The 23,747-nt window shown below is 40.0% G+C and overlaps 1 protein-coding gene across 2 annotated transcripts in view; it reads right to left on the bottom strand.

The window, feature by feature from the left end:
- The window catches only part of ddx31 (DEAD (Asp-Glu-Ala-Asp) box polypeptide 31), an 84,585-nt gene that overhangs the window by 5,573 nt on the left and 55,265 nt on the right, over positions 1 to 23,747 (bottom strand). For both annotated transcript variants that reach the window (XM_078549991.1, XM_078549992.1), the window contains exon 19: positions 14,803 to 14,986. In XM_078549991.1, coding sequence (XP_078406117.1) covers positions 14,803 to 14,986 — 184 coding nt within the window. The remainder of the gene's footprint in view (positions 1 to 14,802; positions 14,987 to 23,747) is intronic.

Here is a 23,747-nt window from a genome sequence, read left to right as displayed (position 1 = left end):
TCTTAGCATGTAATATGAGTGAATATGGACTTAGACTGTCCACATTTATCATGATGTGACAATGAGAGGCAAGAAGAATGGAGTAAGTAAATATAATGCAACCTGAATTATAAGCTGATAACTCTTATAAAAATGTTACAGGGAGCAGTACGGGGAACCAAGCAGAAATAATAAAATCACACATTACTTTGTGCCACTATCGTGATGCTGGAAATCCTCCTGTGTGGACTTTAGACTTCTGACATAGGTCAGTAAATGCAGGCAATCTACTGAGGTACACTGAACATTTTTTTAAAACAGGATAACAATAATTATTGTACATACTTTACTTCCCCGCATCCCGATCCCAAACCCTAATTTTTACATTGTGGTTCAAGATCCCAATCTGAAAGTGGGAACCATACTGAAAAACAATTCCCCACTGACTCTCTGAAAATAGCCTCCAATTCATCAGCTAATCAAGGTCTAGAGGTATTTGGACAACCAGGTCAACACTTTAGCACTTCACAATTTTACATCAATTTGTGTCCAGACACTCCCATTTCAAGATATGATGTATTTTCCTCACACTTTTTGATTGGTCATCTCTTGCTGAGCAGGCACATAGGTGATGTACTTAAATCCTAACAATGCTATACTGCAACCAGGCACTAGGAAGTGCTCAAGTCCACCCAGAGGGCTTGTTCCCTGATTCCACTCCTCCTTTCCTCATCTCAGAATGGATCAGCTATCTTCCCAAAAGCACAGGAAATACAGGCATGATGATCAGTAATTTGATAAGTGAATGGCCTGTGTTTTTCCAATCTGCAGAGGACCACACCATTTTACACCTCACACCTACTCACAGTAGATGGACAAACACAACTGGAAAGCAAATAACGCTACCACATATCTTTATAATTCAAACACTATCTAAGCAAAGTGCTATCCAAACACATTAATACCAAGCTGACAATGCCCAGAGCAGATTCATACCATATAATAGCACATTCAAATTGTTCTTTCACTCACAAGAAAGGTCTACACAGTTCACTCATGGGAGAGGATTCATTGACATTTCATAGAAGCAAAATGTTTCAGTGTATGGTTGATGAGCTCTCTCCCCAGTGGATTCTTTGTCTGCAAAATCCTTTTTCCAAAGCCATACTTGAGAGAGCAACGACAAGACACCAAGCACAACGGAATATTCCACATTAATCTGGTTAGAAATTTTGCTCAGAACAGAAATAGTTACCAGTCCTCAAAGGGTTAAAGCCAACAGCAAACTGTGTAATCCTGTGATACACTGCTGTCCCTCGTCACGGAGCATCCTACTGCACTAACGACAGTCAGTGCATTATTACTGAGGATCAAAGCCCCCAACCCTGTCTCACATGCTCTTTATCAGCTAATCACTCTATTCATCTCTGAATAATCACTCTGCTAAATCCTCTCCCTATCTCCCAGCACATGGGTATTTGATTCCTGATGGCCATCTGCCGGTAAGGGTCAAGCAGCAGAGTCGAGCCTCTTGTCCCCAGTGGTTTCTCTAGGGAAGTCTGGTCCCTGTCAGTGCTTTCTCCTCAGCATTACAGACACATTAGTGGATGGCTGCAAATGAGTTAAAAGACAATTAGTGAATCAAGGTGATGTCACCTTCTAAGATTGGTGAGTTTGCATTTAAATAATTTGTTGCCATCATTGCAATCAACCCAATAGTACTAGTTTGTTTTTTAATTGCTTATTTACTTTCATGGTAAGTCATTTAAGTAAACACAGTATCAGTGATGTAACATGTACCTACAAGCAATTTAATGGTTCAAGTGGATAAAAAGGTACTGTCAGACTACTTCTTACAGTAGACTTTAATAGTTTGGTTACATGTTTGTATGAAATTCTTCTATTTGCTGTTTACAGATCCTTTAACCGACATGTTACAAATGCAGCACAGCAGAATTTCATCCACAGTGTCACCACATTGTTGCAAAACTGGAAGTCCTCATCTTCCTCAGTCTCACTTTCCTCCCACAGTCTAAAAGCTTTTAAAACCAAACCTTATCATGTTGCTTCACTATTTATTGATTAATCTCATTTCTTCTCCTATTCCTCTTGCTCTGATGGTGTCCTGCCCATGGGTCTTGGACCTTTGCCCAAGTCTCCGGATTAAAATAAAATTCTCTCAATTTTGCCAATTCTTACCTTTAAGAAGTACCTTAAAGGATGCCAAATCCTTGTGAACAGAATACAAAAGAAACATCAATGTCCATAATCAGAATTATCTAAAGGTTGCTTCCTTAATCGAGAACGAGAATCAGGAGTTACCCTGAATGCACCAGGAATCACAACAGCAAAACAACTTTCTAGGGTATTGTATCTTTTTTTTTAAACCACCATCACTAAATGTCAGTAACATAATCAATCTATAAATAAATGTACAAGTGACACTGAAAGACTGAATATGAATACTGCACACTTCGTTTAAAAAAAGAGTCGCCATATCAAATTTCTAAGGGCACAATGCTAAAATCTGCTAAATTGCTGAAGATTCTAATTCCTTCCTATGATTAGCAACAGGACTTGTTTGTAACTTGGGAAAATATTGTCTTATTTGTGAACAACATATACAGTGCCTTAATATGAGAAAAATGAAAAGCCAATGGGAGTGCAGAACTTTCTCAGAATCTATGGATCCCTCATTCTTGTAAAACAAAAAGTAGCAGACCATTACCAAAGCAAAATACAACTGCTGCATCACTCTTCCACGCTTTAATGTTCAAATGGGATTATGGGATAACTGGATAGTATGAGCTGCAGTGTCTGCCATGGCTGTCATCAATACTGCTTTTATGATGGACAGATGAGAGGCATGTTTCCCCAGTGGCTCACATTGTGGCGCTGGGCACTCCTTCATCAAAAGGTCGAGGCAAAAAACTGCTACAACTTATCCAATGCAGTCAAAACAAAATCCACCTCCGATTCAGATTTGAACTCTGGAGGTGCAGTTATGGTGAATTCGGTGTGAATTGCAATTTTAAAACAAAAAAAGAACACTTTGGCCAAAATACAACATGAGATATAAAGGAATGATGCATTATAACAATGCAAGGTAGAATCCTAATAATTGTGAATTATTTAGCAGCTGCTTGTAGTTGCAGTTGGTTTAATTTTTTGCTGAATGGAAAGGAACTCTATTTATTGTGTGCAACACAAATGCTGAGGGCCTATATTAAGCTGGTCACAGGTAGAATGCTTTCTTTGTACAAATTTCCGAGCAAAGGAGATTTTATACAGCAGATACTAGAAGTTTTCTTTGTATTTACAGAAAGCAAAGTAAGTTGTCTTGATATGCTGTCAATAAATCTAGGCCCCTAAACTGCTGCCAACAGTCAAAGCACAAACAGACACAAAACTCAAAGAATGGCAGCTACATGAGAGAAAGATTCCCCACTGTTTCTGTTGTAAGGATTATAGAATAACCCCTCAGGGATCCCTGCAACAGAGGGTGCACCATTCACAAACAGACAGCAGCATGAGGCGCTAAATACAATCTGATCAGCTGAATGGGAGCCAGTTAGTCGCTTAGACTGCGAGCAACTACCCTAAGCCACATTTGGTTTGTTCTCGCCATCTATTTTTGATCGCTGATTTGCAGGCCATTCAGCATGAGCTCTTCTCTGATTTATGCAATCTGCATAATCATTTAAACACTGCTCTATATCAGCCAGCAGGAGGTGCAATTCGACTGAGGCAATTTGTACTGTAGCAGGCAAATCAAGAATTATGAAATGCCCCAAGTGGAGGTTAGGAGACTTAAGGGCCATACAATGCTGGAATTATAAACTGTTTGTTACCTCAATGCTGGGTGGCAGTCACTACATTGCTCATGTTACCAGACAGTTGAACATTAAATGTAACAAAGACCATTAGGTAGATATTTAACTGAAAATGTTATAACATGGGAGTGCAGCTCAAGACAAGTTGCCTGATTCTAAAGAATCCACTCCTTAGTGTCTGATATTTATAATGTTATGTGGTATTGTGGCAAAGTGAAGGACAGAAACTTATCGATAAGCAAATAAGCTTAAGAAAAAAGATGTTGAGCAGCTGGTTCACAAATGCATTGGGAAAGTCACATATCCTCTCACACAAGCTATAGAACAGAAAGATGTGATTCAGCCCATCAAGTTTGCACTGTTGAGTTTCTCGTTTAATCAGAGTCTCCTGCTTGGTTCACATTTCTTTTAATATTCTTATTAAGCAACAAGATAATTATCTTTTGCAGTACTAATGGACATTGCTTCAGCAACAATTTGTGGCTGAGAATTCTGCATACTTACCATCCTTTGTGAAAACAAATTTTCTTTTAGCTCGCCTTAATTTAAGGTACCAACAAAGAATTAATGACTCCCTTTTACTGTGTCAGTGAACAATGGAAACTATCACTATTTATCTGATCAGAACCTTTGACAGTCTGGACAGCTTTCTCAACTCCAATTAAAAGCCCCTAAGTTCTTAAGGCTCTCTTTATAACTTCCTCATATCCTTGGTAATATCTGAGTAGATATACTCTGCCTCTTCTCAATTAGTTTTTTTATCACATAGTAGGGTATCTAGAACAGGTCTTTTTTTTTATCACATAGTAGGGTATCTAGAACAGGTCTTCTTATATTCTATGCCTCTGGTTTTTAAAAAAAGGATTCTCCAAGCCTATTCCATGGTCTCAAATACTTTACTGCTGTTTTTGATAACCTGTGCACCTGCGCAGCCAAGTCCCTCTACTCCAGTATGTCATTTAAATTCTTATCATTTAAGATTAAGATTACTTCCAAAATCTATTATTTCACATTTATCTACATTGAATTGTATCTGCTACTTTACTGCCCATCTTGCTAAGATGTGGTCTTCTGCTGTAGCTCTCATCATGATCTGCCATATCCCCAGAATGTACATAATCATATTGTTCCCTCAATTCCCAAGTCTAGTTAATTTATGTTTATAACAAGCAATATTCTGCCCAACACAGACCCACGTGGAACATTATTCACGTCTCCAGTCCAAGAAACTTCCCTTTGTCTCTACTCTTCACCTTCCACCCTCCAAAATCCATCTCTGCATAGAATATAACATGACACAGCTCATTGTGTTTGTGCCAACTCTTTGATATGGCCACACTCCGCATAATTCCATCATTACTGCAAGTCTCTTATGCAATTCTTTTGCCAAATGCCTTTTGAAAATCGATGCAAAGCACATCTACTGCATTTCTTTTATCTATCCTCTGTTATTTCTTCACTTTTTACAAGGCGACAGAAATAGATAAAGAAATTCAAAAGAATTAAACAAGAATGTTTATATAGCATTCCAATGTCCAGTTGGTTCCTTTTATATCACATCCACAAAATATCTACTTGCCCAGCCTTCAGGTTTTTAGTGCCTCTGTCAGTTCTGTTCAGCTCCAAAGGCAATTCCCCTGGGTTTAAAGTAAATTCAATCTTCAGATAATTTTCTCTGATAAAAGCAAAATACTGCGGATGCTGGAAATCTAGAACAAAAACAAAAGTACCTGGAAAAACTCAGCAGGTCTGACAGCATCTGCGGAGAGGGATACAATTAACATTTCGAGTCCGAATGACTCTTCATCATAACTAAGGAAAAATAGAAAAGAGGTGAAATATAAGCTGGTTTAGGGTGGGGGGGGGTGGGGGCGCGTGGTGGGACAGGTAGAGCTGGATAGAGGGCCAGTGATAGGTGGAGATTGCCAAAAGATGTCATAGACAAAAGGACAAAGAGGTGTTGACGATGGTGATATTAGCTAAGAAATGTGCCAATGGGCACATTAAGGGTAGAAAGCAGGACGAGCAAGGGATAGATATCCCGACTAGGTACTTTACAGCCTTCTGGACTGAATATTGAGTTCAACAACTTTAGACCATGAACTCTCTCCTCCATCCCCACCCCCTTTCCGATCCCCCTTTTCCCAATAATTTATATATATTTTTCTTTTCCCACCTATTTCCATTATTTTTAAATGTATTTCCATCCATTGTTTTATCTCTACCTTTTAGCCTATTTCGATCCCCCTCCCACCCCCACTAGGGCTATCTGTCCCTTGCTCATCCTGCTTTCTACCCTCAATGTCCCCATTAGCACATTTCTTAGCTAATATCACCATCGGAAACGCCTCTTTGTCCTTTTGTCTATGACATCTTTTGGCAATCTCCACCTATCACTGGCCCTCTATCCAGCTCTATCTGTCCCACCCCCCCTAAACCAGCTTATATTTCACCTCTTTTCTATTTTTCCTTAGTTCTGATGAAGAGTCATTCGGACTCGAAACGTTAACTGTATCCGTCTCCGCAGATGCTGCCAGACCTGCTGAGTTTTTCCAGGTATTTAAATTTTTCTCTGATGTTCTATTTCTTTACATTAGCTTGATGACAACAACAAACCAACAATCGATAGTTATATAGGGATTTTAATGTAGAGAGAAGTCACAAGGCGCTTTGCAGGAGAGATATTAGGAGGTGAGAGCAAAAGCTTGGTCAAAGAGGTGGGCTTTAAGGAATGTCAAAGCAGGATGGGGAAGTGGGGAGACAGATGGGCTTAGGGAAGGAATTCCAGAGTGTTATGCCCAGACGATTGAAAGCATGGCCACCAGTGGTGAGACGAGGTGGTGAGGGAGGTGAGACGCACAAGATGCCGCAATCAGAGGAACAAATAATTCTGTCCACATAAAAGTAGATCAGGCGAGTCTGGTACTGGTGGGTTCCTGTCACCTACGAATCTGTAACCCCAGCATGTCAACACCTTCAAAACAGGTGGAAAAAATGCTGCAAGAATAAATTATCAGTTCCCATACTGTTTTTGATACTTATAAGATGAAGATCACTTTCATTTAAACTTCTAACTCGAAGACAAGCGTAAATCAACAGGTCATTCCGCACAGACTGCTAACCATCCGACAATCTCGTCTACACACTGTGCTCATAATGGAGCCCTGTAAAATGTTAAGTATAAAAGGGTAGAAGAAAAGTGAATTTTCCAATTAGTGGACAGTGGGTTAAGAGACAGTCACATCAGTCCGTTTTCAAGCAACAGTTATCAACAGCTAAGCAATACAGGAAAATAACTAATTATAACTCAAACTTAGACTGTTTAACAAAAGTAGAATGACCCTAGTGTGTCTTCTTCGCCAGGGAACCCAACAGAACCAAATGACAATGTTAGGTTTCACTCAAAAGAAAGTGGCCCAACTTGCCAGCTGACAGGAGCATCCTTAGCTAACAGGTGCTCAGTTTACACAAACCTCTTTTTGCTTATTGTACTAGGTAACAGCTGTTTACTGCACCAGTTTCCCCCAAGCAATCCCCTGACACACAGAGGGAGACAAGTGAGTGTTTTGAATCGGGTCAAATTTAAATCGTTGTCTATTCTATTAGCTGCATCACAAGCTGTGATCTGACACATTACTACAGGCATTACATAAAAGGAAGTTATTGTCAGTAAACAGACCTTTCATAAAAATACCTTTCAAAAATAGACCTTTTAATTAACATTAATCCTTTTGATGAGCATCATTGAAGAGCAATTGGGACTACTCTTTGTACATAATGGTTTTGATTTTTTGCTAAAAGTGCTTCCCTTGCTCAGCTTTATAAGGGCACTTATTTCTGTACTGCACTGTCCAGTTATAAGGTGCAGATAAACAAACATGAAGGGTTTTATCCAGGGATGGGAAAACATTTGGAAAGATAAAGATCTTAATTCTCTCTCTTATTGTATAAGATGTCCAAAGCAGGCAGAAAGTTTGATATATCAAAATTTCCTGCCATTATGGATGATACTCACAATTCAATTAAAAAAAATGGATAAAGTTATTTGTTGTAGTACTGAAGCGCTTCCAAAGTTCATGCTGTGTAAAGGTACAGTGGCACAGCAAGGAAATAGAACTATTCTTTTTCTATTGACAGACTGACAAAATCAAATTCAACCCCCCCCACCCCCAATGTTTTGCTATTTCTCTCCCAAGACAGTGGGGAAAATTTTTCACTTCCCCAAGGGCCCCCCCTTTTGGGGGGGGGAGGGGGTGCTTTGTGCTTTACTTTTAAGTTGCAGTTTTATTTTTAACCCTGGAGGACAGGTTTCCTGGGGCTCAGGCATCCCAGCAGGTAAAAGGATGTGATCACCCACTCGGTCCACACTACCCCCAAACCCCATGGTCACCCACCTGTCCACACCATTCCATTCCCCCATCCTCCCGTGGTCACCCACGTGGTCCACACTACACCCACCCATCAACCACCACCCCCCCCCCCCCCCCCAAAACCATGATCACCCACTCGATCCACACTCCCATCATCCGCCCCCCCCCCCCCCCACCCCATGGTCACCCACTTGGCAGTGGGTCCATTCTTTATCCCTGCCCACCCTCCAACTCGGTCTGCACTCCTGCCTCCACATAATCACCCACTCAGTCCACACCACCCCCCACCCCAACACACACAATCACCCTCTCTGTCCACACCAACCACAATCACCCTCTCCATCCACACTTCTATATAATTACACTAAGTATAGCCAATGTCAAGGGACAGAATGATTGACTTTAAATTGAGGACTGAATTACATCTGTGCACCTTGGTCAAATTATACCCTGTACTCTAACCACTGAAGATTATACCTAGCCCTCACTCTACACAATTCCATGGCAGGCTGATTACTTTAGATCATTAAACATTTTGAACAGCCATGGGTATTAATAGCATTGTATAACTATTTGTGGATTTTTTTTGTTGTACCCATCACAACAAAATATCGATAATAGTAATTTGGTAGTACAGACCTTGAATATTGCTGAGAAAAAAAAAAGAGATTTATTTTGTCAAAGCTTTTCATCTTGCACTCATCAGGACAATTTGCAAGAATTCTAAATTGTAAAAGGGAACAACAATTTATACTATATAAGGGAGTGCTGATTGCTGAGTGAACGGCTAGAGGCATTGCTATGGAGAATGCACCAGATGATGGTGACTGACAGTTAACTGCCAAGCATTGTTTGAAATTTAAACTAGGCAGTTGACCCTGATTGGTCAAGACATTGCCCTGAGGAATGAACGAGCAAATGGATGGAAACAGCAATTTCCTGGTTCATTCCTCAGGTCAATGGCTTGACCAATCACTGTCAAGCTGCCTTGTTTAAATCTCAAACAATGTTTGGCAGTTAACTGTCAATCACCATCAACTCATGCATTTTCCATTGCAATGCCTCTACCAGAGTCCACTTGCCAACCAATCAGCACTTTCTTCTCATACAGTATTAATTGTTGTTCCCTTTCCATTTGGTATTCTTGCGAATTGTCCTGATGAGTGCAAAATGAAAAGCTTCAATAAAAAAAAACTCTTTTCAGCAAACTCAAAATGTTGACAGCCCAGCAACAATAATTCCACATGAGTGAGTTTTATAATCTCAACTTTTATTATAGTGACTGATTTGGTCTTCCATTGAAAGAAAAATAAAGACTTACATTTATATAGTGGTCTTCATGGCCACTGGACATCCTAAAGCTCTCTATAGCCAGCAAAGTATTTTTGAGGTGCGGTCATCTTTATGATGCAGAAATGTGGCAGCTAATTTACAGATGGCAAACTGCCTCAAACAACAATGTGAAAATGATTCGATAATCTGATAACCTGTTTTTGTGATGCTGACTGAAGGATAAATATTGGTCAAGACACCAAGGCTAACTTCCTTTCTCTTCTTTGAAATAGCACCATGGAATTTTTTTTTTACCTCTGACAGTGTAGCACTCCCTTAGGTGCTGCATTAAAGTGTCAGCCTAGATTTTTGTGCTCAAGTTCCGGATATTAAATTACATAAAAATAATAGTTCACGTTTCAGGTTGATGGCCTTTTGTCAGAACAACTGTTTCCCTCTCTGCAGATGCTGCCAGATCTGCTGAGTATTTCCAGCATTTTCTGTTTTAATTTCAGATTTCCAGCATCAGCATTTTGCTTTTGCAAATAATACAGCCTGGTTCACAGGCTCAAAGAACACTCTCTTATTTCAGAAAACAACACTGAGGTCCTGGAATGAGCAGCTCCTGTCGTCCATGCCGTCTGCATGGTTACATTCCTCCTGACAACACTTCTCCTTAAAGGGAACCTGGTTCTATTCTTATACTATAATACAACCTTGGTCTGTGCTTACATAATACATGATATGTAATACATAGAATGCATGTTTTTCTGAAGGCTTTCACCCAGCTTATATCTTTCAGTTTTGCCTCATTGCTACAAGCTTTATTCCAAAAACCCTTTGTTGAGACAGTGACCACTAAAAAATTCACTAATGTTGGCATTTCCTGAGTGGCTGTGTGTTAAAGGTTTGGATGTGGCAGGAATTAACAGATGACAGATTCCCATTCTTGAAAATCAGGAGCAATGCAGATAAACGGAGGGTCTGCAAGATGGGAGCTGGTCATCCTGCATTTGTGTTGTTTTCTGACATCAGTCAAAACTCTGAAGTTAATGGAAACCATCTGTGCTTATGTAATATGCAAGTCTGAATATCGATTTTGTAGGTTTAGCTGGGGCCTCATTTTTGGGTGCTAACACAGCTTATAATCTTTTTAGCCTTTGCTTTTGTGCCAAGAGCTTTTTTATAATGAGTGTTTATCCCGTTCCCAAGACCTGGGTGTTTTCATTCCCTGCCCATGCGTTTCAAAACTGTCTGTTGCTCATGTATAGAGACAAGATTAAAATTTCCCTTTCTCATACATTTGCTCTGCAATAAAATATGCTAAATGCTTGGATAGATTGACTTTTTAAAGTCATCGTAAGGCATTCTAGTAACAACGAAAACAAAGAAATCAGCATTCACACTGGTGCACAGAGGTAAGCTGTGGAGAATTGAATGTATAGCCCTGTCCTTCCCTCTCCTGCCACACCTCAATCTGTAGTCTAAAGCCCAAACAGCATGAAAGTGAGGCAGAAGTAAAAGAAGCAAACCTCAAGGAAAATTATTCATCAATGTGGTATTTATCTGGCTTTTAGATTGCTAACACTTTACAAATGTCAATACATCACAGTTTCAGGAAATCTATCCAAAATATATTAAAAAACCACATTGCGTGCATTTCTTGTCCACAAATTCTTACTTCCAGTTGTCATGTTTTGTCACAGTTTGTTAATTTATTTCCATCATAAATTCCCATGTGCACAGTTAAAACTGTCCATGTAAAGATGATGTGCTGTAATTACATTCTCCCACCAATCGTGGGGCTGTAGCAACTAAATATTGTGCCTCTGAGCTTCACAGCCTGCGCTGCAAAGTCATTTCTATGCTCTCATCAACTTTACCTCTCAGCTTCCTAAATAAGGATAGAAAGTATGACTTAAATACAGGAAAATGAATTATGTCTTGATGACCCATGTGTAATCAACTAATATAAAATGTAAATATTAAGAAAAATAAAGATAGAATGTATGACTTGTAAAATATGGACTGCGTGCTTTGGTCTAATTATGCACACTTCTCAACTCTGCTTTATCCGAAGGGTAAAACTTGATTTTGATTCCTCACGTGCAACAAGACCAATTAGTGTTATAAAATATTTTTATATTTATACCTTCTCGATATGAATTTTAGGGAGGCTAATGTACTGGATTTTAAAATGGAGATATGGTTGGTGGCCTTGCTGGAAATCCAATGCATAATATTGTCTAACAACAGACAGGGGCCAATTGCATGTGATTTTCGTAGCCACTGAAGAGGCAGTAATCGTAGTCAAAGTTTCCAGTAGGCTTTGTTTTAGGCTTGAGCCAGTAAACAGATCAGATAGAGAGGAAGATGCTTTTCTCTTCTCACTCCTCCTCAGGTGATAGAAATAATTAGTATTCATCACCAGCCTGTTCAGAAACAGCTTGGGCTTTCTTCAGAAGTCTTCGCCCAGTATGAAAGATCTTCTTTGATCTGAGGTGTGATATGCTCCTTGGAGATGTATTTTTGTTGCTAGCTCTCCTAAGTTCTTGAATTCACTTAGCTCAATTGTAATTCTGCAGTATGGCGGTGATGCAAAACTCTACTTTCACTCAAAATTTGGATAAAATACTCAGCAAAAAATAAAAAAGGTTCTTAGGGATTTTTGAAAGTCTGTTCCTTTGTGTGAGCTTAGCTCAATATTAGTACTCACTGCTCAGTTAAAAGGTTGAGAGTTTAAAGCCCTCGCCAAGACTTTAGTATATAGTCTCGGGTGATATTTCACTGTAATACTACACTGAGGGAAAGCTGCACTGGTGGAAGTGCCATCCTTTACATGGGACATTAAATGTTCAGGTGAAGGCAAAAGATCCCATGGTGCTATCCGAAGTAGGTAAATCTCCTAGTTCCTGTTTTTCCTTCAGTCAAGATGATCAAAATAGTTTGGCTGGCTATCTATGCCACTTGCTGTTTGCAGGATATTGTTGTGCACAGATTGCCATCATAACAGTACTACATTCAAATGTAATCCATTGGCTATGAATAACTTTGGCACATTCTGAGAATGTGAAGTGGGCTATACTTTATTTTGGTTTCAGGAAACGGTGTCAAGTATCACCGTATGTTAAAAACTGTGTTGCAGTTTATCTGCTCTATCTTGCTATTATATAAATTAAAGTCCTCTAATGAATTTGGTTTGTAGTTTTAAATTGCACGGTAGGGTCTATCAGTACTATTTTTTTGTCAATTAACAGTGAATGACAGGTGGCTCTCACATCTTCCAATGCAAAATCACTTGGTAAGAGAGTCATTGTTGATACTGTGGTACACTCCAAGTATGAGGTTTAACAGTCTTGGCTTGTAGCAGACATTGGTCTATCTTTGGCAATTAACAGCTTTGTGGCTTTGAGCATGGAGAGAGAGCCAGGAGAGGACGCAAATTGTAATAGTATCATCAGGAGAATCACCAGTGTTTGCATTATCAATTGCAAAAAACTCAGTTGAAAAAATGTACAAAATATTTGTTTCCATCCTGTTCCTGCATAAATAGATTACAATTAATATACTGAATAGAATAACGTACTCATCGCAAGGTATCATTGCAGTTCTGACTTGTGAGTTTGTTATGGTTTTGGTGATTTTTGTCATTCAAGATGAGGGATGATTGTTCTGAGGAAATGAAATACTTTTATTTTGGGCACAGGGCATCACCAATGATCTGGACAGATGCAAACTAAAACTCCGTCCACTCCATGCTTTAACCTGAGCCATCTTGAAATGTCCCCCACTGCTCCAGTATGAATCCCTGTGGTTTCTCTGAGCAAATGCCAATGTAGTGCTGGCTTGAGTCAAAATGTGGACAGTTTTTCTCCTGTGGAGTCATGCCCAGTCAGAACAAAGAAGATTTTGATCATGTAGGTCTAGACTGAACTTGAACTGAAGTAATCCAGGAGGTGAAAGAACACTACGCCAACCCACTGTGCTACCCAGTTCTTGACACTTATGAATTATGAGTTCTTCCTTTTGGAAGATTAAGGCAATAATACATATATTTGTTCAGTGTTTACTGTTGGAATCAGATAGCCAGGCAGTGAAGGAAAGAACACTGCAGCCCACTCTTTGTACACTCAGAAGTTTCTATTTACACATGACCCATGCTGAATACTGTGCATCTCCAATCATTAACCTTCTTTCAGCCTGCTCCAATTTATATGAGCATAAGGTGAGTCCCCAGTTAATAGTTACCACCTGAATACAATTAATACCCAATTGATGTACATTTAACAATGACCGCTGAAAAGTAGAAACAACTTCTAAAGCAAATCTAGAATGGATCTGTAGAGTATATCCTCAATGGAATGAAAATCCAAATTGCATGCAGAAAAACAACAGTGTCACAGCAACAGCTAACTAGTAGATCCGTCACTATGCCTGGCATAATCTTGTGCATAAAGTATATATGTTAGCTGGAGCACACACTCATTCTGACGAAAACTGGAAAAGTACCAAGCATTCAGAGTCCCTGTACAACAAGACCATGCTAACAAGTGCCATAACACATTCTTACAGTGTGGAGGTGGCTGGACATAACATGGAAGATGGTATTAAACACTTCACCTAGCATCAGGTTAGCAACGCCTAGGGAAAGGAAAGTAGCCTGTATGTACTTTGTTCAGTAACAAAACAACTTGCCAGCAATTTCTCCTGCTCTGCCATTGTAAGTTTGGCAGTAGTTTGGAAGAAACTCCATTTGTACAACTGAGGTTTCTGCCAAAATTATGGTAGCAGAGGAACAGAAGCCCCAAGAAACAACACTCCTTTGATCCTGAAGCATGTAACATTACAATATAGTATATGGAACAAAAATAGACACCTTGCCATCAATTTAGACTTCTGAAAGCACCAGACAAGCAAAATTTACAACTGCACTATTGTGTAAATATTGTAAAGTTCCAGAACAACTAACCCAAGGTTTCAGTGTATATTTAAATTAATCGTCACATAAAGGTAACACAATCTTATTTGAATAGTACAGATAGTGCAAAACTAGATAATACAAAACTGAAAGATAACAATGCAACATTCATAATTTTGTTGGGAGCTCTGCTTCATTTTTGTTTCTGGCATTGAAATTGAGGTCAGAAATAACACAATCAGCTGCTGTAATCACAGTCTTATTGTAAGCTCTGGCCCTTACAGGTAACTAGAAAACCACAAAATGCATAACATGTACACACATATAGACACAGACATATATATTATATATAGACATAAATACACAAGCTTTGATATTTTAATTAGTTACTTAACAATTAAAAAAAAAGATGCAGAGTCATGGCCCTCACCTTTTTACCCTTGGTTTGAAATTCTTCTTCTGTTGATTGGTCATTATTGTGCTACTCAGGTTCTGTGGGGCATCTCGGAGCCCAAAGCTCTTGGCAATGTGTCCAAGATGAAGTGCCTTCACATGGAAGAAATGCTTTAGGTTTGTTGGATATGTGGCATATGCTCGAACGAATGACTGCAATGCTGAAAAATTTTAAAAATACGAATAGGAATTAACCACATTCTGGTAGCAATTATACATGGAAAATGAAAATAAAATACACCATTGACATGTGTTTTAAGGGAGCCGGAAGTTTTTATGTTACTATTCTACACTTCTGTTTGTGATAGAAAAAAAAGTGTGCCAACTTAATAATGATTTAAAGTGTTGCACAGAGTAGTTCCAAGGGATCTAAAATTATCTTCTAAAAATTGCAATGTGTGAAAATTATGAAGCAAGTTGTTACTAACGAATTTTTGAAGCACCTCCTTCACATTAAGTGGAAAAATGAACTAAGTTGTGGTCTGCTACAGTATTGCAGACACTAAGTTTAGTGAGTCTGTGATAACATGATACTGATGTATCATGAATATCAATCCTGATGCCTGATTACAAATACAAACCTGGTGTGCTGAATTGGTATTTGTGACATCAGACCAGGTTAATCTTTAGTAATGAAGTTTGGTACAGTCACATTACTAACACCAAATTTATCAATGTATTGGATTAGTCAAGGAGTAGGACATAAACTCTCACTTTTTTGTTGGAGAACATTCATATCTGATGCTGTTTTAAGGATTGCAATGTACATCTAAATTATTCGAAAGCCAATGGTCATGTCACTGGGGTGGAATGGCAATTAGAAGGACAGCCCCTCCACTCTCAGTTAGAAGATACATTTATCATGGCCCTCATTCTGCAGTAAAAATAACAGTGAGGCTATCAGCTCTCACCATTATTAAAATGTAAATTGGACAGTAACTTCCGGTGACCGTACATAGTCCCAGTAAATGTAGAAATTAAGCAGCCGTTGACTATGTTGCCTTGCTCCTGCAGAAGCTGCATTATACTGGTATCTCAGAATGATGTGCCATTGAAACACGTGAAATAGTAGGAGACTGCTGTACTCGCGTGATGGATACAAGCTAAACTTGTCAGAAAAAGTTTGGCTCGTCCATTCTACTATAGATATATTTGTAACATTGTGTTAAGTCTTAATTATCTCTCTCTCTCTCCATGTAGTATCCTTACTGCCAGAGGGCTGCTTAAGGCTCATGCCACGATATCAGTTTGGGGCAAGATGAGAAGGCAGGCCCCAAGAACCACCAGAGTTGGTATGGGAATTGAACCCACTCTGTTGATGTTATTCTGCACTGCATACTAGCCATCTAGTCAACTGAGCTAACCGACACATGCTGTTTTAATTACAGCAAATAACCACCCTAGCACTGAAAATTAAAGTCTGTGTGTGGAGTCTCATTCCTTCAATAACTATTCTAAATGACACTTCCTGGTCCAGACTCTGCACACCTCTAAGAATATTTCAATCTGATGGGTTAAGGAAGTGAAGGGTCGTGAGGACTCGAAACGTCAACTCTTTTCTTCTCCGCCGATGCTGCCAGACCTGCTGAGTTTTTCCAGGTAATTCTGTTTTTGTTAAGGAAGTACACAGTTGCTTGCCTGATTCACAAAGCTCCCAGACCCCCTATAGAGGGCGCTGTGTCAAAATGCTTCTCAAAGCACAGCAAGTTCCAGTGCAAAACCCCATAGAAAATCTGGACAAATATAAAGTGTAATGAACGGCTGGTGCCATTACTTCACCGCTGACTGCAAAATCTGGGCCAATATATTTAAAATCTGCAGCATCACCACCAGCAGGAAGGTGCAATTACACAGTCTGAATTTAAAATCTGGACATAAATTATTTCTTTATATTGCTATTTTAAATTCTATGACTTTAAAATAGGAACTGAATTCTATCTGCAGGCCCTGGTCCAAATATCCTCTGGTCTTAAACCTGCTTTACCTGAAACTTTTATTTGGTCTTGGCCAGTTTGCAACACCAAAGGAGATATATTATTTACTAGTTAGGTTGGTGTGTCATTCCACAAGAGAACTTACTGAAGAAGGAAACTGATTTAAAAGCCAGAAAAACACAAAGAAAATAAAAAGTGGGCAGGACATTTCTTTGCATCAAAAAAATAAAGAGCAAGTTATTTCCATCTTCAACTGTCTCCTTTTGGCATAGCCTGCAGTTAAGGATCAATGAGAAGGATTCACAGTCTACTCACTCTGAATCCAACGATGCAAGTACTTTAACTCTTTGCAGTGCTCAACTCCTCCTGGAGTATTTGATGCATGGCTTTTACAACTTCATAAATTGTAGATTAATAGATATTAGAAACTATAAGCAAGGGAACATCAAACATTGCTAGTCTTCTTTTAAAAAATGGTTTACTCAAAATAAACAAAAAACATAAATGAGACTGAGTACTGCCAATGGATAAGAATAAAGTGCAAGATATTGGACTTGGTGGTGCCCATTTTTTTTTTAGGCACTAGAAGAGCCTTAAGAGTTCTAAAATGGCAATTGTTGCTCACATGCACACAGCTGTCATGTGAATTGCACTCAATGTTACCTTGGTGCAGGCATTTGCACTCATGCAGTGAATGCCCACCACAGTATGGAGAGCAGGCAGATCATGACTTCAATCAGCAATTGAGCATGCAACACTCTCTCATAAGATCGCAGAGCTGAACATGTGTTGAGCAACAGTAAGAATCCCCCATCAGTGCTATATAAAAGGATCAACCATGTACTGATTAGTTGATGGCAGAGGCTACAATTCCACTTGTTTTTGTTGATTCCCATAGTTGTCTCAAGGGTCTACATAGGGGTTGGGTGGCAGGTGCTGGAAGTACTTTTTTGATGACTTCAAAGCTTCTGCACAAACTAGTTGCTCACAGACATGGAGAGAAGCACTCTTAGCAGGACACCGTACCTGCCCAGGGTATTCAAAGAGTAATTCTTCTACATGTACCTCAGGGAGAAACAACGTGAGATGTCTGCGCTTCACTGAGGTCCTCACTGAAATTTGCCAACTGCTGCAACCACAGCTCTAACCTCAGACCAGGGCAAGGACTGCATTGCCAGTGGCTGTGAAGGACTTGTTGATGGGCTTTTGTGTGTTTCAGTCCTTCCCAGCTGGTACTGAAGATATAAGCAATATCTTGCAGTTTGCCATGAACTGCTGCATAAAAGAGGTCACTAAGGCTTTCTAATAAAAGACAGCCAACTTCATTTAATTCTCTCTTGCCAGAGACAAACAGGTGGAATGAGGACGAGGGTTTGCTTGGATTGCAGGTGTCCCCATTGTGCAGGGAGCAATTGATTGCACACACATTGCATTGCAGGTGTTGCATGCCAACTCTGCCATGTATCAGAATCAAACAGGATTCCACTCACTCAATGTCCAGCTGGTGCATGGCCATAGGCAACCCATCATGCAGGTCAATGCACGATATCCTGGCAGTAATCATGATACCTTCATTCTGCAACAGTCTCTATGGCAAACCAAAGGGTAGCTAGTGGTGATAACATGACTCGTGGCTCTGGTACGCAACCATGAAAATAATGAAAACCATGCTGCCACGAGGAATGAGAGAGCAGACCATTAGCTGAAACAATTCCGTGGCTCTGAGCACTTTGGATGTCATTGCTAAGTGGATCTCAAAATTTCTGATGGTATGCTGCATGCGGCACAGCCTTGCCATCAAGAGGGAACGACCCTTGCCACGAAAAATCAGGCAAAAATGCAGGAGGAGGAAAAAAGAGGTGGAAGAGGAAGGGAGGCGGCAACCTAGATAGCCTCTTTCTGCCTGGGCTATATGTGAAGAACTAATTTGAGCGAGATAGCAGTAACCACAAACCAAATTCTCCATAAGTACCCCAATCCTTACCTTTCCTCTGTTACTGATTATCACATCAACCACTTAGCGACAATGCAAAAATAAAAGCCACCACAAAATAAATATTTTAAGCCATGTTTATCAACAAAATTATGCCATAAGGAATACACAAGGGTGATTAGTTTAAGTGTCTGTCTTCCATGTGCCTTTGCCTGTCCTAATGCTCCCACATAGCGTTAACCCAGGGGTTGCACCATGCCTGGTGAGGCTGCTGACTTTCAGTGGAGGAGACTGTGGATGGCCTTGGAGGATGACCTCAAACAGCCCTCCACCTGGAAGGCCCAGACTGCACATCTCAGTGACAGCAGTAGCAAGGACACTGGCGCAATGGCAGGGGTGGGAAGGATGAATGCTGTCAATCTGAGGGGGGACAGCAGGCTCATGCTCCATGGAGCCTGCTACTCCCTCAGGGAAACACCTCAGCAATCCCAGTGATCTGTTGGGAGGATGGACTGCTGGGTTGCTGTGATACCCTGCAAGCCCCTTGAACACTGGCAACCACAGCAATGACTGCAGCAGTCCAAACCTGAACGAGAACAGTCTGAGCTTGGGCACTCAAAAACTTTTGGAGGAAGCTGCAATGGAAGTCAAGACATCATCCGTTAGACACTGTGTCATGGTTGGATGTTGGAGTTGATCATCACTTCCACGCTGGAAAGGATGGGCTTTAAATTTTGTGCAAAGCCCTGTGGAAAGCTGGTGCTGGACTCCTCTATGCTTCATGGCATTGAATGCAGGATTTCTGGTAGGCTTCCAGTGCACCAAGCATTTTGCTGTGTACATCCATCAGTTTTCTTCTGTAGCCTACCCAAAGTTGTCATCAGAATTCTCTGAACAATACTCATGTGCAAACTTGCCCTCCAGCTGGCACATCATGCCCTTGTGCTCAATGTCTTACCAAGGCAGATACCAGCTCTAATCTATCCTGCAAGATACACGCAGTGTTAGTATTTGAGATGGTGGCTGCAAATGTGAAATCGAGTGACGGTGCATTTTCATCCTCACTCTCTCCTTGATCTTCCTCCACTGCCTGGCCAGGTTGCACTTCCTGTGTATTTGAAAAGAAAAAGATACAAGGCAAAGCGAGGGGAGGAGAAGGGTGAAAGTAAGAGGTGCACGCTTATGCTATGTGTAGCTTGTAAATCAGAAGCAATTGTGCAATGAGGAAGAAGGAGAATTAGTATGAGGATGTTATTATCTTCAATGGTAGGTGAGTGGTGGTGTGTGGCGATTTTTATACGTTCATGAGATGTGGGCATCATTGGTTAAGCCAACATTTATTGCCCGTCTCAAATTGGCCTTGCTCAGAGAGCATTTAAGAGTCAACCACATTGCTGTGGGTCTGGAGTCACATGGAGGTAGACCAGGTAAGGGTGGCAGATTTCTTTCCCTAAAGGACATTAGTGAACCAGATGGGTTTTTATGACAATCGGCAATGGTTTTGTGGTCCATTTTTTAAAATTTGAATTCAAGTTTTCACCATCTACCATGGTGGGATTCGAACCCAAGTCCCCAGAGCATTACTCTGGGTCACTGGATTACCAGTCCAGTGATAAATACCACTATGCCACCGCAGTGCAGTGAGCAGTGACTTAGACTGGTGGTGTGGTTGGGTGGATATGGCATTTCAAAATGCATTTACTCACTTTGTCTACTCACTTGGGGGACATTAAACTTGTTGCAGTACTGCATTCAGGTCCTCAGAGCTAGACTCCTGGCACTGACCTCTGTGGCTATCTGCTTCCACTGTCTTTATATTGTTCCTGGAGGGTCTCCTGCCCCCTGCAGATACAGGACAGCTCTTTTAGGTTTCACTACCTCCACCAAGACCTCCAGTTCTTCGTTAGAAAACCTGGATGCCTGCACTCTCTCGTGTTCAGCTATTCTTCTATCATTCTCAGGTCAGATTCAGCTCATGCAGGTCTCCCTTTGCCTGCTCCAGCCACAATGCACTTCCCCTCTGAGAAGTGTAGGTTAGTTTAAAGCAGTGCAGGCTAACCTTAAGTAATGGTAGCAAGCATTGATTTTGGGCCCCTGTTGATGCATGCAACCAAAAAGCACCTTTAGCTCTAGTTGCACGCAGATATCATGCAAATTATCAGGCTGCATGAAGATGGTGTGCACCTGCATTACATCGAACAGGCACAGGTTAATCGCGCATCACTATCCCCATGCCCATTTTCGGGGGCTATCCAATTTAACCCAAAGTCTTTTCACCTCTGGCACCTGAGTTTGAACTGCTACTAAGCTAATGGGATCAAAGTCTTCTTTCCTGGATTCTGTAAAAGTTTTATATGAGTAGTTCAATATCTGAAGGGGATGGAGAAAGGGGCACAAATCTGTCCACAATTCAATATTGTTATTCAGACAGGCCACTTGGACGGTTGGTGTGTGAAGTGGAAAATCTATATTAGTACAACAAAAATGATGTCCTGACATTGGAGTTTATACCAATGTTGGGCCAGAATAGAAAAACATCTTTTTTCTGCCTCTAGCCTGTGCTGTACTGGATATAAAAATACTTATTACTTGGAACTAGGTGATAGAATGATCCATTGCACAGAAAAGGGCATCTCTCACTTGATGAACACAAATATCTCTTCTACAAAACACATTTGGGAGTTGAGTGGAAAAACTAGTGTTGGGGAGGGGCTGTAAAGTGGCTGACTATGAGCTCCTTCTGAATGGAAGAAATTCTAGCAAGTCCATATTACAGTTAAACTGTGAATATTCAGAATAGAAACACCCAATGCACATAAAATGGAAAATCAATTCCAATATATTAGATAGTAACAGACACCCAGAATATCAAGGCACAGCAAACAAGACAGTCCAGTATCCTTCTAAAAGGAAATGAGATAATTACTTAAACAGAAATATGAGATAGAATATAAATTAATACTGAAATACCTTGTTTAAAATCGAGTCTAAACAGTAGAGTTAGAAAAATGCAATTGAAAAAGAGACAATGAACTGCTGTCAAAACATTTTGTGCTGTGGCGAACTTCAACTGAAAACCTGTTTGCACAAAGTTTAAATATAATTGAGAGAGAACAGCCAGTCAGTGTCTATGAACAGTAATAAAATGTGTCATCTTATGGATTTGTGGCTGACAGGACCTAGGGAATATTTTAAAGCTCTGTTTACAAGGAAAAGTGCGCTTATTTCAGATCAATACCATCTGAGTTAAAGCTGCAATGCCTTCTAAGCACTTAAATAATTCATTCACCTTTTTATCGCACACATGCACTCTTTAAGATGAGGGATGGCCAGAATGAGAAATGAAGCATTTTCCACAGTCAGATTTTACACACAGGCAGAGGACACATCAAATTTACTCTGAATTCAACATTTCCTCATTTTGCAGCAAATGATTTACATGGACCTGGTTCAGGCTACCATTATTTCAGCTTAAAGATAAGTCCCTACAATAGCCAAGTCAGTAAATACATGGCTTTGTGCAGAACTGAATCATTCAGAGCAGGAAGATCTTCGATCTCATTCCTGATTTGTGCAGCTGAGCATAGCCAGGGCAGAAGGAATTTTGGACTTAACCTCAGTGTCTGAGACGACTGGGGGTGTGCAGGGAATAAAAGGGAAGGGGGGAAAAGGTAGGAACATAGGACTTAGAAGCAGGAGTAGACAGTTCAGCCCTTCGAGCCTGATCTGCCATTCAATAAGATTATGGCTGATCTGGTTGTGGTTTCAGCTCCACTTTCCCGTCTGTCACCACCACCCCCTCCCCCGCCCCCTCAAACCCCGATAACCACTGACTCCCTTGTCTATCAAAATTCTGTCTAACTCTGCTTTGAATAAATTCAATGACCCAGTCTCCACCTCTTTCTGAGGAAGAGAATTCCACATATTAATGATCCTCAGAGAGAAAAAAAATTCTCCTCACCTCCTTTAAAAGGGAGACCTCTTATTCTTAAGCTGTGTTCCTTAATTCTAGTATCCCATACAAACGGAAACACTCCTGGTATCTACCCTATCAAGTCCTCTCAGGATCTTATATGTTTCAAGAAGATTACCAGCCAGTAACCTGCAAGGGTTTGCAAGCTAGCTTCTTTCTGTGGATAAGAACTGTGCTAATTGGTATGTGTAAAACATTTAAAAAGCAGAATAATTTCTTCCCTGAGCATTTAAAGTATTGCTTAGTAATAAGTGCTAATTAAATAAATATTAAACTACTCATGAAACATTACACATACTGCATAACTTATCAAAAGATATAATTGCAACATTCATGTTTACATATTTTTTAAATGGAACTGTACATATTCGACTAAAGTGACAAGTGGTACACAATTCTGTTAATGAGATTGTAGGATAATCTAAGTATCAATAAACTTTCTATGCTTTCTTTTTTTCTTCTCCATTTTCACATCCTCATAACCCACTATCAAGAATTTCTTCAGAGTTATGAGATAACTGCAGGAAGTCATATAAAGCATGCATTCAAAATTAAGAACAAATGTGTTTTATTTCAAAAGGTATTTGCCTGTTTCAATTTAGGAGATACTGCATTGAAATCCTCCATGCTAGAGGAAGCCATGTATCCCTTCCTCTGGCAGGGCCAGCAAGTTAAAAAAATTCAAAATCATCATTTTCTGTAGCCATTACGCATTAGAAATTGAGGTAAACTCGTTTGCTTTACCTGTAAATGCGGATTTGACAAAATCATACATTGATTAATAACATGGTTGTCTAATTTTGATCAGTATGTGAGTAAAGATTAATATCAGACTTATAATATCTACAATCATCTTGTTGGGTTATGAGGTACTTTCATTGTGGCAATGAATACTGTCAGTTGAGTAATATATTCTGCACTCTTTGCAATAGCAACAAATCAAATATTTTGTTCAGTACTAGTAAAACAGGCATTGCAAAAAATTCCACAAGACATATGCAAACAATGACTGGTATAGGATAATTCAGTTTTGCTCCAGAAGCTTGACTGATTCAGTCTAAATTGTCAATTAGTTACTGATC

Source organism: Cetorhinus maximus, chromosome 10 (genome assembly GCF_964194155.1).
Source record: "Cetorhinus maximus chromosome 10, sCetMax3.hap1.1, whole genome shotgun sequence".
Taxonomy (NCBI): Eukaryota; Metazoa; Chordata; class Chondrichthyes; order Lamniformes; family Cetorhinidae; genus Cetorhinus; species Cetorhinus maximus.
Note: the sequence above shows the minus strand (reverse complement) of the source record. Positions and strands in the feature narration are given on the sequence as shown.